This window comes from Fulmarus glacialis, unplaced genomic scaffold (genome assembly GCF_000690835.1).
Source record: "Fulmarus glacialis isolate BGI_N327 unplaced genomic scaffold, ASM69083v1 scaffold44612, whole genome shotgun sequence".
NCBI lineage: Eukaryota > Metazoa > Chordata > Aves > Procellariiformes > Procellariidae > Fulmarus > Fulmarus glacialis.
Genome location: NW_009200579.1, coordinates 1 through 14,385, shown reverse-complemented (window position 1 = coordinate 14,385; position 14,385 = coordinate 1). Strand labels below are relative to the sequence as shown.

Genomic DNA, 14,385 nt, shown 5'->3' with positions numbered 1-14,385 from the left:
GCACTCGATCCCCTCGTCCAGATCGTTGCCTCGTCCATCTCTTTGCCTTCAGTGGCAAAGTTTCACTTGCTGATCCCCTTGTTTTCCTCTCCAGACAGTTCTTGAACATGTATGTAAATGTACTCTTACACTTGCTACATTGAAAAAAGCACAGAAAGCGATTGCCATTTTTTAACATATTTGTTTAATCTACAGAAAAAAAAAAAGGAAAACCGACTTTTCTAAGCATATCAATGACGTACTTCTGAAACAATGTAATGATTGAGGTCATTTTCATTTTAAAAAGCAGAAAAACTCAAATTTAACAGGCTTGAAATTGCACTTTAAGAAGTTTTAATTTAAATATTTCAAAGCGAGTCTGTTCTTCAGATTAAGGGAAGGTGAAGCTTATATTAAAAAAAGCTACAGTAGAACAAAATACTGAATTCTATTCTCATCTTATTCTCATTTAACACTTTGCTTTTTAGATATGCAGTTTAGCATTCCACATCAGGTTGTCTTTATTTTCTTTAAGCCACGATTATGTCAAATTAATTCCTCTTTTCTGTGTGTCACGCAGTGTTAATAACATTACCAGGCTCGCAATATCTCAAGAGCTGTTTAGTCACAAAAATGAATGCTCCAGAAAGTGAACTTTAAGAAAAATTGGACCATTCTGTTTATAAAGCCCATGTAGATGGCTCTCAAGATGTATAGTATGGATGAAGTCAGTGTAATACCTGTATCTTTGTTTTTCAAGGCTAGAAATCCTAAGTCATTCCATCTTTGTGAGTGTTTCAGCTTAGTACCTTCCTTAGAGATTTAATATGTAATTGGATCAATCCCAATAATTGCAAAGTTTGCCTAAGCAAAAAGGGTGAGGTTAGAAACTGCCCCTCCTTTTTTTTTTTTCCCTCCTTACTGGTAAGCAGTTTCTGTTGCGGGGAATGGAGGTTAGCTTCAGCGAAGCTAAAGGAACTAGCATGAATGGCTGCTATCCATGTGGAATAAAGAGGGGTTGTAATCTTGTGTCAAAAGTGTCTAGTTCAAGGATTTATAAATACAGTGGCTGTTGTAGATTCTGAAGGGTCTTGAGACTCTTTGGTCTGCAACTGCATGTAAATACTTTTGCTGTAGTAGCTGGATAGCAGATACTTGTTAGACACTACAGTGGTATCATGGATACAAGATTCTTGATGCTGGGGCTTCTTTGATGTTGGGATGTGTGAAGGGTTTTGATTCTGCGGCCACGCACATTCCCTTCCGCAGCCCGTTTTCCTGCCATTTGTTTCCAATTTAGCACAATGTGCGCTTTCCCGTGTCCCCCGGAGCAGCTTTGTGGGAAAGGTATGCTGTAATTGGTTTATAACCATTCATAATGACCTGGCAACTCAGTATGAACAGCAACGGGGAGCAACTTACTTGTGATTTATTTAAGTAAGCTACATGGATGAAAGGTATTCCCAAGTGTACAAGTTAAGCTAGTTGCCTAATTGGACGTAAATTTTCACAGCTAGCTCGGAGAGAGGGTTTTGTTATGAAAGGCTGAATTTGGGTTTATGAGCAAGCTTCTGGACTGCTAAACCAGTTTGCGAGCAAAGTTTAATGTTGTCTTTTTTTGGGGGATGTCTTAGTTTTTGAATTCAGTAAGTGCTAGTATACTCTTGTCATTTGTAAAGCTAATGGAATATTAACTTAAGATTTTTATTTACAGTTAGAATATCTGACCTTGCTTTTGGTGCAGTTAACACACACTTTGATTTAAAAGCCAGGATCGGCACTGCTGCTTTGGTTGTAGTCTTTTACCAGTTTGTCGTCATTGTATTCCTACTTATTTTGTCAAGGCTCTGATTGCTTTTTCTCACACAACACCCATGATACGAGCCACCCACCAGCTGCAGGGCATGATGATTCGGCAAGCGGTACGACAGCCTTGGTAGTTGTAAGGCCATGGGTAGTAGCCCATGAGAGGCTCGCAAATTCTCTGGCACTGTGTGTAACTTCGTCTGCATTCAATGCAGCACACGCCTAGGTGATCCAGCATGGGGTCAAAAGCCATCCCTTCACCTTCCAGTTGCTGAAATGTAAAATATTAAATGTCATCCCGATGCCCTCATTCTCAAAGAACGTAGAATATACTGATGGTCATGTTAACCCTGCAAAGGGTAACAACTGAAATCTTGGTCCTGTTGAAGTTAACAGAACTCCCACTGACTGACCTGTGAATCTTGCGTTTTTTTTGAAAATTTTTTCTTATGTCTTGCTCTATTTGGTAGAAGTGTAGAATTGGTGCAATTATCCGTGTAAAATGGAAAGAAACAACAGGGAGCTCCAACTTCATTTTTCTTCTACAATCCTTGCAAAAGATCCAGCAGCAGTAAACTCCCAAGTTTTAAATATTAGTAATGGAAGAGATTTCAAGATGGTTATCCAGGTCTTTTATGTAGATTACAATGTCTGAAATGTATGCTGTGTTTTTAATGTTTTGGTTTAATTTTTGTACTTTAATGCTTTTTACAGGATTCCCAGGAAACTATTCAATAAGCTATTACCCTGGAGTTTTCTGAATATTTCCCCCTTGTCTTTCAGTCTGCTTTTTTTTCCCCTCTGCCACACTTAGGTGCATTAAGGACAGTGAGAATTCTGCTTGTTCTCTATCTGACAGTAAGGAGTTACATGGAGCAAGGCATGCATAAAATATGTAAAAGCGGGCTCTTGCTACTGCCTTCAGCCTTCAAAATTCCTTTTCCTCCTTTCTGGGAAAAAAGTAACTTGGATATTCTGCTTTTTGAAACTCATTTGTTCTTTTCCCATTGGTGTTATTTCAAGAAAAGCAGCAGCAAAGAGCAAATGCCGGAGTAACACTTAGCTTTTTACCTGAGCTTTTTTCATTCAGAAAACCAGCAGCACACCGAAAACGTGAGGCACAGAAAACGTGTCATCTCTTGTCTGGGCTTGTACAGGACGCTAGTGACAGCTCGGTGTCGTTCGGGCCCCCAGCGACCCATTCCCAGCCCTGAGAGCAGGGAGGGTGTCATTTCCTTGGGCAGGATTCATCACCCTTGAATTCAGATACCTGCAGTGTGAACTTCTACACCTGAGCTCATCGTCCAGACTCCCCTCATAGTGGGTGAAGAGAAATAGCTCTAGGGGAGGATTCACTTCATCCTAGAGGAAAGACCTACAGTATAATTAATGGTCCTTTTGAATCGAATGAATTGGTCTCTAAAAAAAGCTTGGATATAGGCATCTACGCAATAACAGTGAGTGAAGGTGAATCCCGCCCTGCAGGCTCAGGGAAGCCTGGCGACCGTATCTGACGGGACGTTCTCCATTTGGCCCAGGGGCTCTCTGCCTGGAAGAACGGACCTGTGGCAGTAGTTCTGCCGCTGTCCTCCGGAGACAGGGCAGCTCAGACCCCATGGATGTGGTCACGTTAGTAGCTGTGAGGAGAAGTTACATTCCAGCGCCGCTGCTGTTTTACTGACCTCGTGAGAGAGTCGATTTAGATCCACTTTATTTGGAGTGATTAAGTTTAATTAAGGGATGTCAACTCGGCAGAATGCTGTCACAGTATAATGATCTCCTGCTGTTGCATAAATGTCAAGTCAAAGCTGGGACTTATTTCCAAAGCAGGAGGCATTTATCTTGTGACACTGTTGTATTAAAATGACTTACTCCTGCTGTACCAAATGGTGGGTGTAAATTGTCTGGCGCTGGTGCAGTAGACTGGAAGGTGCCTACTGTACAGTCAGTCCTCCTGCGGCGCGGCAGAGGTGTTGGGACACAGCGGGGCGGCTCCTGTGCTCTTTCTGTGGGCTGCTTCGTCTCGAAGAGCGAGAACAAGTTTTGCGATGCTCATCCTCCACCCACTGTTCCTGTCTCTAAACAGGTTCTCCTCTTGTGACTTGCTTGCTAGACTAGGGCCATTTACTCTGATAGCAAAGAGGCTGAGAAAACAGACTTGGCCTAACCCTCATCTCTTTGCAAACAGACACTACTACTGCTTTCCTCTGTAGTAGTCACTCCTGATACTAATTTCTATTTGAGGGCAAAGTAGGTTTTTAGCTACTGGACTCTCTCTTTACATTGTCAGTAAATGATGGGGATCAGCTGTCTGATCAAGAGCAGCTTTGGTTTGTTTTCAGATGGTGCTATGCTTGTTGGATCTCTCTAGTGTTGCTTCCATATGGACCTGAACTCTGAAAAGCACCTTGGCATCAACTTGCCTTAATCGTGCCACCTCAAGCACTTGTGCTTGTTTCAGACTGAAGTCTAATGAAAACTGGGGGGAGGGAGGGAGAAGAGGACGAGGGAAGACTTTTTTGAACTTCTTAGGTGTTTTACAAGTCTGTAACTTTGGAGAAAAGCTAAACAGGCAAAGACTGCGCAAATTGAAGAAAAAAAAAAAAAGACAAACCCCACATCACCAGTATTACCTGTCTACACCAGTCTCGGGCTCTGAAAGAAGATTACAGTGCAAATACTTACATTATATGGGTTGTCCGGATTAAGTGTTTGATCAGTTTCTTGTCCCATTGGCCTGGTTTCATTAGATTGGCGATCAAGCTCTTGAGTCAGCTGTGCGGTGTGCAACCTGGTATTTACTTCTTCAGTAGCAGCTTCCAAGTCTTCCGTATCAAAGTTTGATTCTGATTGGCGTTTGTTTCTCTTCATTTCTCTCCTTTGGTTATCTGAAGAAATAATCATGGGAGGATAATCTTATCTTCAGTGTGTCCTTGTATTTATCCACACATTATCTAAGGTTTCAGTGATTTCTTTAAATATTAAAAAAGCGCGGGGAGGCAGATGGGAAGATGAAACTGTGTGGTGGCAGACTTGATGAGCATCCCCATGGGAGCTGCTTGCCTTCCTGTGTTGTATCTGCAGCCAGTATCAGTCCAAAGGGGTGTGAGATTGCCTTTTTCACGCCGCTTCCTCCCCTTGAAGCAAAACGGGTGTGAGGAGGTGCTTTTTGACCCACTGTGTCATCACTGATGTTAACTTGGCAGCAGTTGCAAGCACTAGCAAGACCAGTCATACACATCTAATTTTTTTTTAAAGTGCTTTTGTGACAGACTGGTGCCCTGCTCCCAAGGGCAGCTGGTGAACCTGGTGGAAACGGCTTCTGGACTGCTTTGATAATGCTTTTTTGTTGCCCAGTGGGATGCAAAAGCTCATGAGAAAAGTGGAAAATATTGGCAGTTTGGATCTGCAGGTGCTCTAAAATCTATTTTTTTTTTTCCTCTTTTAGTGCTGTAATATTAACTGGACCAAGGAGGAGTTAATCGTTTCAAGCCGCCTTCTCTCCTCCCAGGCCTGGAAGTTACGTGGAGAAGTTGCCATCTCCCTGCTGACTCCCAAACACGCTTGCTAAGCTTGGCTGTGGGTGACAGGAGTACTTCAGTTCTAGGACTGCCTCCAGGACCTCGTAAACTTCATCTACGAGTTGCCTAGCTAAAGTATCTTGTCCCTCCACTACAGTGAAATCCTCTGGAGGAGCAAGGTGGGAAAAAGGACAGGTTATGGTCCCAGATCAGGAGCTTGATATTCCCCAACTATTGGCGAGGTATGGTATTCCTGCTACCTGGTGTCAGCTACCTAAAAATTTTGGAGGCTAGTTTAAGCTATTGTCTTGTCCTACAAGGAGGCTGACCTCTCTGGCAATGCTTCATCTCATAATAAGTCACTTACGTTGGCTGTATAAATTGTCTGAGGAAATGCAGGTGTGGAAGACCAAATGTCTAGGTAAGTGTGGATGAACTCCAAACCCACAATCTCAGCACCAACCCACGAGGGCTTGGGAAGACAGGCTGGGCAAGGGAGGAAAGGATCCTGGTTTCCCCGATGTGCAAGTCTCGGTGGCAAACCTGACTTGGGGGAAGGTGTTTAGATGAAGGGAGGGATAACCTACTTTTCAAAACAAGAAGTGTTACCTTTGGGATACGTTGGTCGAAGCCAGAAAATTGGAAGATCCCCGCAAAGCTCTAAAATTTTGGGGCTTAGGAAACTGTTATGCTTGATAGGCTCATCTGCAGCCACCCAGATAAGGGAGTTTTCGTCAAATCTCACAGGCATGATTTCATCTTCCTGCAAATAGAAGAGCATAAATCCTTTGCTAGCTCAGTGAACAGTCATGTGCCTGCTTGCTATTAATTCTTGAGCATCAAACCGTATAATCATCTGCTGCAGCTAAATCCGAGCAGCCTTGTATTTCATGAACGTGAATCGATTGTACTGAGCCAAAGCCTGAGAAAAGGTTGCCACCGCTGAAATAAATGACACAACTTCTGTCAGCTTTCCTGGGGCTAAGATTTCACCCGTCTCTCTCTCGGAAGGCTTTTGCCCCATGTACAAGGCCTAGGTGTCGGAGATCTTTCAGCCCAAAGCGCCAGATTTTCAGGTAGTAGAAACTGTGAAGATTTACCACCTTCAGCAGAGCAGCAATGAAATACGCCAGCTAAAACAAGACCCTAATCTTTTATCGTGCCCCATTCTCATTTGATGTACTCCCAAGAGATAACTATATTTACAACAGGGGGAGAAAAAACCCTGTGCAAAAGTTTTAGAGAGGATTATAGCTTGAGAACTGCTCCAGCTTCCAGTTTTAAGTCAACGTGATCGGTCTGATTAAAGGTCCCGTTTGGTAAAAGCAATTCAATTGACCAAAAGTTTGAAGTGCGAGTTAAAGGAGCCTGCCTTTTTGAAGTGTACCCTGCAGGTTTTTGGTTCGTGTCTTCAAAGTAATGTAGTAAAATGCCAGTGATTGATTCTTTAAAGTTGTTAGTTCAAAGTATTATTTTACATAAAATGTGTAAGTATTTTGTAGCAACAGTGAAATATTAAAAGAAAACCAACTTGTGAATCATGAAAACCAGTATAATTTCAAAGTTAAAATTCTAAATTGCTTCCATAAAAGTCATCAAAACTTGTTGTATAACTGACTAGAACAATTTATTCCGTTGAGTTGCTGTTCCTTTAACGTGTTTATTGATTTCTTTTTTAGGTCTCAAGTCATTTAAGTTCACTATCCAATCTGTCTAGTGAGAAGTGCTCTTTGTTTATATTCTCCCACTTAAGCTTTTATCAGCATCAGAAAGATCTGAATCTATTTCTGAAAACAGAAATAAAAATATCCTTTGTTTCTGTTTGAGATGATTCTGACTTGTGAGCAGGCAGAGTTTGGGTATCTATAAAAGCTTATTTTAATCAACCATTTTTATAGGCACTGTTGGTTATGATATGTGTTGTAAGAAAATGGCATACGCATGCTTTCTCCTAAATACGTGCGTATCAGAGAGAGGACTCGCACTAGAAAAATAAATACTACTTTGCCATTCCCGTCGTACATCTAACCTGGAAAATTGAGCAACAGGGAAAGGTTAATATCCCAACGGTAGCACTAAATCAGCTGTTTTGGCCTCGGTGCCTACGATTTATTGCAGCGGTTGTGTAGGTGATGCATCTTCGGAGAAGATGCACAGAAAACAGGACAAGGAAAGAGGTTTGCTGTAGCCAGGTAGAAGATTAGAAATAACTTTTTGACTATTTTAGGATAATGTCTTCAGGGCTGTGACTTTATTCTTATAAAAAGATGAAAAATTGAAACCTTGACTTCAGGCAATAGTGCTAATGAAGCCAAGAAGCCCAGCCTGCCTTTAAAATAAGGCAAGGTGGGAAAGATCTAGGTCTCTGCCTGGAATTTGGGCAAGATCTCTTCCCCATCACAGGGAAAATCCCACCAACCTCAGGGGCCTTTGTAACATCGCTGGTGCCTTGCTGACTGGATTTAGAGACCTTTTTTCCCTTCATTTTAAAGTAGATGTTCAGTAATCACAGCAGCGTTGCAGGTAGGTGCAGCCTTATCGGTGCCTCTCTCCCAGCTAATTGTATCTCCTTTTATTTTCTCGGGAGCGGAGCAAACCGAGGGAACGGGGTTGTGGATCTCCTGTGCTCTCCTACCGGTGGCTGAGCCCCCGCCAGCATCCAGGCTCGGCCGTACTCAAGTCACCGGAGCCACTCCTGTGTGAGCGATGGGTTTGGGGGTCTGAGCTCTGGGAAACTTGGGCTTTGTGCACCTAAAGCAATAGGCTTTTTTACAACTGTGAGGTAAGGAGAGGTTTTGGTGGTATCTGGGTGAGAACTGCCGCTTTTGTAGCGGTTGCGATGCAGATTCCATGAAATTTAGTTAACACGATGTCCTACAATGAAGTTTAATGCTGTCTAAGAAGGCAAATTCTTAGTTTTTTTAACTATTATTTCTTCTGAGTTAGCTGAATTTTTGCAATAATGTTTTTCACAATTCCCCTTTATTGACTATTTCAGAGGACTTGAGTGATGGACTCCCTGCTTCTGCTCAAGAGTGTTGATGGAACACTCCTGGAATCTACCACGATCCCTCTTTGCACTGACTAAAGCAGCTCCTTCTTCCCTGCTCTCCCTTCCAGCCTCGTGCACAGCCTAATCGCAGGCAGATATGCTTGTCATTGAGGTCTCCTATGGATCTGCTAGATCTACGGCTTCCCTCACTCCCCAGTCTGCAGGCTCCCACCATGCCCCTGGACGCCGCGTAATAAGTAATCTCTGACACCAATCTTGCTTTTCTTACCTTTCAGGGACCCCTTGCAATAGGTCCATGAACTCTCAACTCTCCACAGATGACTGCTCTCATTGCAGGGGGGTTGGACTAGATGACTTTAAAGGTCCCTTCCAACCCAAACCATTCTATGATTCTATCACTTCTTCAGTGGTTTTCGTATGTCATTTTTATTTGTATTTAAATACCCCTTTAAGTGCCTCTCCATACAAAGATTTGTTTTAAAAAAAAATAGGTAAATTACCCCTTACCAGCTCAGATGAGAGGCTTGCTTTAGTCATAGCATCAACTTTGGGGACGTGAGCTTTTGGCTGAGCTTTGATGTAACACTTTTCTCCTTCAGCAAAACGTATTCCAGTTACGCCCTGCAAAAGCAGAAGGCAGGGGGTTGTGCGGAGCCCTCCAGCTCCCCACCGCCCCCAAGAAAGCGCTCGAGCTCTGCTAAAATTGCCACTGAATTTTTAGTCTGAAGGTTGAATCTTATTTAAAAACAGATGTCATAAAACACTCTTTTCTCATCATTTTAGAGTTGCAGTTTTGGTCAAATGGGTCTAGAAATTTTTGCTCGATTTCTGAAAGATGGGGGTGTTTTATGTAAGTGCTTCCATGCCCGCTGTGGGCTACTTGAAGTAGCTCTGTAAGGAATTAGTTGACACGATTTGAACCGTAACTTAGCACCTAATGTAGGCAGCCTTGAAATTGTATTTGCTGGCGGTGCGGTACCCTTATGACACAGACCTACAAAATTAGGGGGCAGCTCGGTCCAATTTATACACGTAAGTGGCTGTGACATCAAGGGGAAGCTTGTGACAGGGAATTTGGTGCAGAAATCTGTGAGTGGGACTTCCTTCATCTGGCCTATGAGGGTGAATGCAATTGCTTAAACATGGATGTCTAGTTTTAAGCAAGAGAAGGGTATGCCAGCAGCTCCAGAGGGCTGCAGGTCTCCTGCAAGTCCAGGGTCGTATCTGCCAGCTGTGTGCCAGCGCCTTGGGCACCAACATTTGGGCAGGGGAAGCTTGTCTGTAGTTTCTGTTTCTGCTGTAGGTTTTTGGGTACCCATAAAAGAGCTCTCTTTTACATTATGAGTTTAGATACCTCATTGTAGATGGCAAAATGTCTGTTTTCCATAGGGTTGCACAAACTCCATTCAACCACCATTTGAGGTGTGCTGGTTTTCTGCCTAGCTTCTAGCTGCCAGGACAGGGGGGCATGAGTGTCATCATGACCCCTCTCACCTGCCTCGTATGGGCATCATAGATGCCTTAGGCATCTCGTGCAGCTTGAGATGGATGGTACTGAGGCACCTGAGTCTCATCCCATGTGCCTGCAAGTCCTGTACAGTTGGACAGACACCCATCAAAACAAAATGACTAATTCTAAACCAGTGAGAGAGAGGGGATGGTTATGCAGGGATGAGTGCACAAGGGAATGAGACTTTGTGGTGCACCGAGTGTGCTAGGAGCATCCTAATATTGCCAAATCCAAGTCTTCACTGACCATGCAATCGTTGGAGCGGAGCCAGTCAATCCAAAGCTGCTAATGTAAATACTTGGCTGTTGGAAGCACATCTCTTCAATTTCTTTCTCCTTATGTGCATTCTTGGCTAAAAACCCAACTGGCAGATACCTTTGCTCTCGCTGAGCCTGTCCCTGACCCGCTGTAATTAGGACCTGAGAGGTCCCTTTAGCTGGTTGGTGTTGGGAGCTGGTTTCTGACGCGGTTGCGACAGGCAGTAGCTTACCAGCAGCATGCATGGAGGCAATGTGAATTCAGCATCTCTCCAGTGGGCTGGTGCTTTTGTGCAGATGTGGAATGGTGAAGGCAAATGAGAAGAGCTTGCTGTGGGTGCTCTTATTCACCTGCTAATAATGTTGCTATGGTGATGTTAAGTTTGAACCGCAGCTGTTGGGAAAGTCAGGGTCCTGGGTGTCCTGGCGTGGATTTATTTGTACTTGCTGAGAAGCCAAGGAGCTGAATTTCCTCACCTTTCCTCACCTCAGCAAGGGGAAGATGGCTGCTCCAGAAGCCCTGGGCAAGTCTTCCTGGCAGCAGCACCTTTATTTTAGATGCTGCTTTGACTTACAGAGGACTTAGCTCTGAAGTTGAGTGTTTTACACCTGAGAACATTAATTGCAGGATCTGGGCCCTGTAAATAGGTTTCTGCAACATCACATAGATGTGCCTTTAGTCCTCACCTCAGCAAGGGGAAGATGGCTGCTCCAGAAGCCCTGGGCAAGTCTTCCTGGCAGCAGCACCTTTATTTTAGATGCTGCTTTGACTTACAGAGGACTTAGCTCTGAAGTTGAGTGTTTTACACCTGAGAACATTAATTGCAGGATCTGGGCCCTGTAAATAGGTTTCTGCAACATCACATAGATGTGCCTTTAGTAGCTCAGAGGTGGTACATGTAAGTGAACATCTCTATCCGAGCTGTTGAGCTCTGCTGAGATTCGGCATCTGTTAGTCCAGGCTCTGTGCGGAGCAGCCACAGCCAAGTTGCTGGGGTACCCAAATGTGTTTGCTGTCAGCCCAAGCGGCCCAGCACTGTGCGTTTGGTGCACGGGTGCATAAGCTATGCTAAATGCCTCCATCCTCTCCCCTGGGGACGAACCCAGGCCAAGCCGTGGAGAGCAGCTCCCATCCTTGATCTCAGGGCAGAGCAAGCTGTCCGGGTCCAGCGCTGTATAGTGGTCTTTCTTTTGTGTCTACTTTGCTTAATGTGTTGACCCTATGCTCCTAAACCGGTGATGTTTTGGGGAGGGGGAGGTAGTTTTTCCAGTTCAAATCACATGAAATCATGCAGGGGCTGTGTCACAGCCTGCAAGAACATTCTTCTAGCAAGAACGGCAAGTGCACATGTTGTAGCTCTGTTCAATGGTTTGAAAATGCAAAGTGTTACGTGGAGCCAAATCTGATGCAGCCTAATCCGAACTGCTTCCCGGAGTGGGACCTGGCATGACCTGTCCCCAAAAGGCACTTAGACTTTGTTTTGGAGGAAACTGCCCGGCTCGCTGTGAAAGCAAGCTGGGAGAGCATGGATGCTTGTGTGGATAGTGGGAGGCTGGAACCTGAGACCACTGGGGCAGAGAAGTTGGGGCAGGGCAGGGTATCCTTAGAGTCCAGCGCTGGAGCATGTTACATGAAAGACAAGGGTGGAGGTACTTACAATCTGAAAATCATGAACTTCAACAGCCTCTTCACTTCCGCTTCCTGTTTTGAATGTCTCTAGGTTGTTTCCAGCATCTATTTCCATCGATCCGTCTTGCACTTTTCCATTAATGCTCATAGTATAGTGAACATTGTACACCTGGAACCGATAAAAGAGCCATAGCACACATCAGTAATTGCTTATTGCCTTCCTCCTACACCAGGTGATGGGTCAATCTGACTGTTGCATCCCTATTCAGCTCCAAACTTTTATTTCTGTAGGCATTTGACAACCCTTCAACAACCAACACCACCCTACTGCAACACTTCACCATTGGGACAGGCCGGCAGTGAAGCAGGTTGCCCAGAGGGGTTGAGCAGGCTCCATCCTTGAAGATTTTCAAGGCCCAACTGGATAAAGCCCTGAGCAACCTGCTCTGAGCAGCAGGTAGGACTAGGGACCTCCTGAGGTGCCTCCTCCGGGACCTCAGGGGCTGCACATAGATCTATTAGTACTGACAGTTTTACGTCAAAAGCAGTGTGGGATGAGTCTGCATCCAGGCTCGCTCAGACTTAAAAACCTTCTTCTAGGTCATATCTTAGGAATCGCTTCTTATGCTGGCATGATTCCCAAAGGAGAGCAGGAGCGAACATCCTACTCCATAGGAGGCCAACCCCTATTTATCTCCTGGGATGTTCTGCTGAGGCACAGGGAAGCGAGTTCCTCTTGAATATGAACATGTTTTTCAGCTTGTAATGGATGTGAACTTTGTTTAAATTGGATGTGAAGTTGTATAGACTCGTATTTTCCTTGTCAGCATATTTGCTCTTATCCTATTTTCAATGAGGAAAGCTGCAGCCTGGTTTCTATTTGCTGGAGGACCACAATCTGTGGAGGGGGGTTTCGGTGCTCTTGTGCACTTCTGCTAAAAGTGCTGCACAAGCAGTTTACTTTTGGTCTTAAAAAAGCCTTACAGCATTTTAATGAAAAATTTACACTGACAGCTAGAGACAAATTTCTTCTCACCTTCGCTCAGGAAAGTCTGTGGTGCTAAAGATTTATGGTTCCTCAGTTATACAGATTCAGTCCCATATTCTCCACTGTCTAGGACTCCTGTTGGACATGGTCCAGGAAACCAGACCAAAGTACATGGTCTTCCCTGCTAGTGGCTGAGTTAGAGTTGAGTTCTCCCTGTCAGTTATGGGAGAATTTAAAGATTTAAAATAAAAATAATAATGAAAAAATTGTCTTCATTTTTTTTATGAATGACCTTAAATATAATTTTTACAGTTGCTTCCTAAACATTTGGAAGTGAAATGTAGCTTTCTGAGTTTGAAGGCAGCTTGGAAAAACAACTCTAAGCTTTCCCAGTGTCTTCACCTGGAGATGAACTTCAAAGCTTAATGACAACTATGAATGTGACATATTTTTGCAAAGCAGAATTTAGATGATGGGAGCAATAAAAAAAGGGAAGCTTTGTCCTGTACTCTGCAAATGTACCCACCCGCTCAGAGCTGCACGCGCCGTACCCCCTCCCTGCCTGCCTACCCATTCGCGTCCCTCTCCCTTCTCAAAAGCCGAGAGAAGCAGATGGCTCTTACAGCGCGTCCTGGAGGTCAGCAACGTCCCCTGTCTTTTTGGCGTAAAACCTTGTACTTTCTTTCTGATTATCTGAATTATCCCTATGTGCGCGGGTGTATCTCTGCTCTGGCTGCTGGGATTCGCACAAGGCTCTCCTTTACGGGGACTGGCGCGTGGCTGGAGGCAGTACAAAACTTCTTCCAAAGTAAACTCAAAGATACTAACTGCACGTTCAAATGCGCACCATCATGTTTCAAAATATGTTTTAAACCAAAATCTTATGTAAACAGAAAGAAAAGTTAATATATAAACATGTTCTAATGCTCTGAAGTTTGGTTCTTAAACTGATCAGCAGCTTCTCAGTTTTGTTCTTTGCATACAGGATCTTTCATGTACCTCAGAAAATGTAAATAATAAAACTTACATGACTTTAAAAACTGTTCCACAGCTGCTAACCATAAATGCCTATGTGTATGCACAACCATACAAACCACCAGACTGAAATAATGGTGCCTATTAATGGGTTAAATATAGCATTACATATTTGAGGGTCCAGGTAGAAGCTGGACCAAGAATGTGCATGATGTGGAAAAGCAATTTACACGTTTCAATGCTTTTTTTGTCCTGGGAGCTGGAGTTTGCCCAGGATGTGAATCCCCAGGGACTTGTTGGGGTTTGAGTTTGCTGAGGATTTGCGAGCAGAAATCAATGTAGCATCTGTGCTCTCAAAGATACGTTTCATGTTCATTAAGAAATGTCCTTCCAGGAGTCTCCATCCAAACAGCCAGTAAAGATGATGATTATGGGTTTGTTTTTTAGTTGTTGGTGTTTTTTTTTTTTGAAAGCATGGAAAAAAATAAAGATCTGCTTAAAGACCTCTTTATCGACCTCGCAAGAAGAGTTTCCAGCCCGTGCCTCTCCTTACGTGCAACCAGCTCAAACTAAAACCCTGCTCGGTGCGAGGATGTGCTTCCCGGCTCACCTGCCGCTCGGTGGCTTTCCAGAAGTAGAAGGCGCCGATAGCCCCGGCCAGGAGCAGGAGGGCTCCGGCGATCAGTACCGCGGCCCCCGCCTTCAA

The 14,385-nt window shown here is 44.1% G+C and overlaps 1 protein-coding gene across 1 annotated transcript; it reads right to left on the bottom strand.

Annotated features, from left to right (window-relative positions):
- Positions 1–1,820: 1,820 nt before the first annotated feature.
- LECT1 (leukocyte cell derived chemotaxin 1) lies at positions 1,821–14,382 on the bottom strand (the record flags this gene model as incomplete). Its single annotated transcript, XM_009573650.1, has 6 exons — positions 1,821–2,056; positions 4,471–4,673; positions 5,916–6,069; positions 8,827–8,940; positions 11,745–11,885; positions 14,290–14,382. Coding segments are annotated over 6 exons (921 nt in total), but the record flags the coding sequence as incomplete, so codon positions are not given.
- Positions 14,383–14,385: the final 3 nt, after the last annotated feature.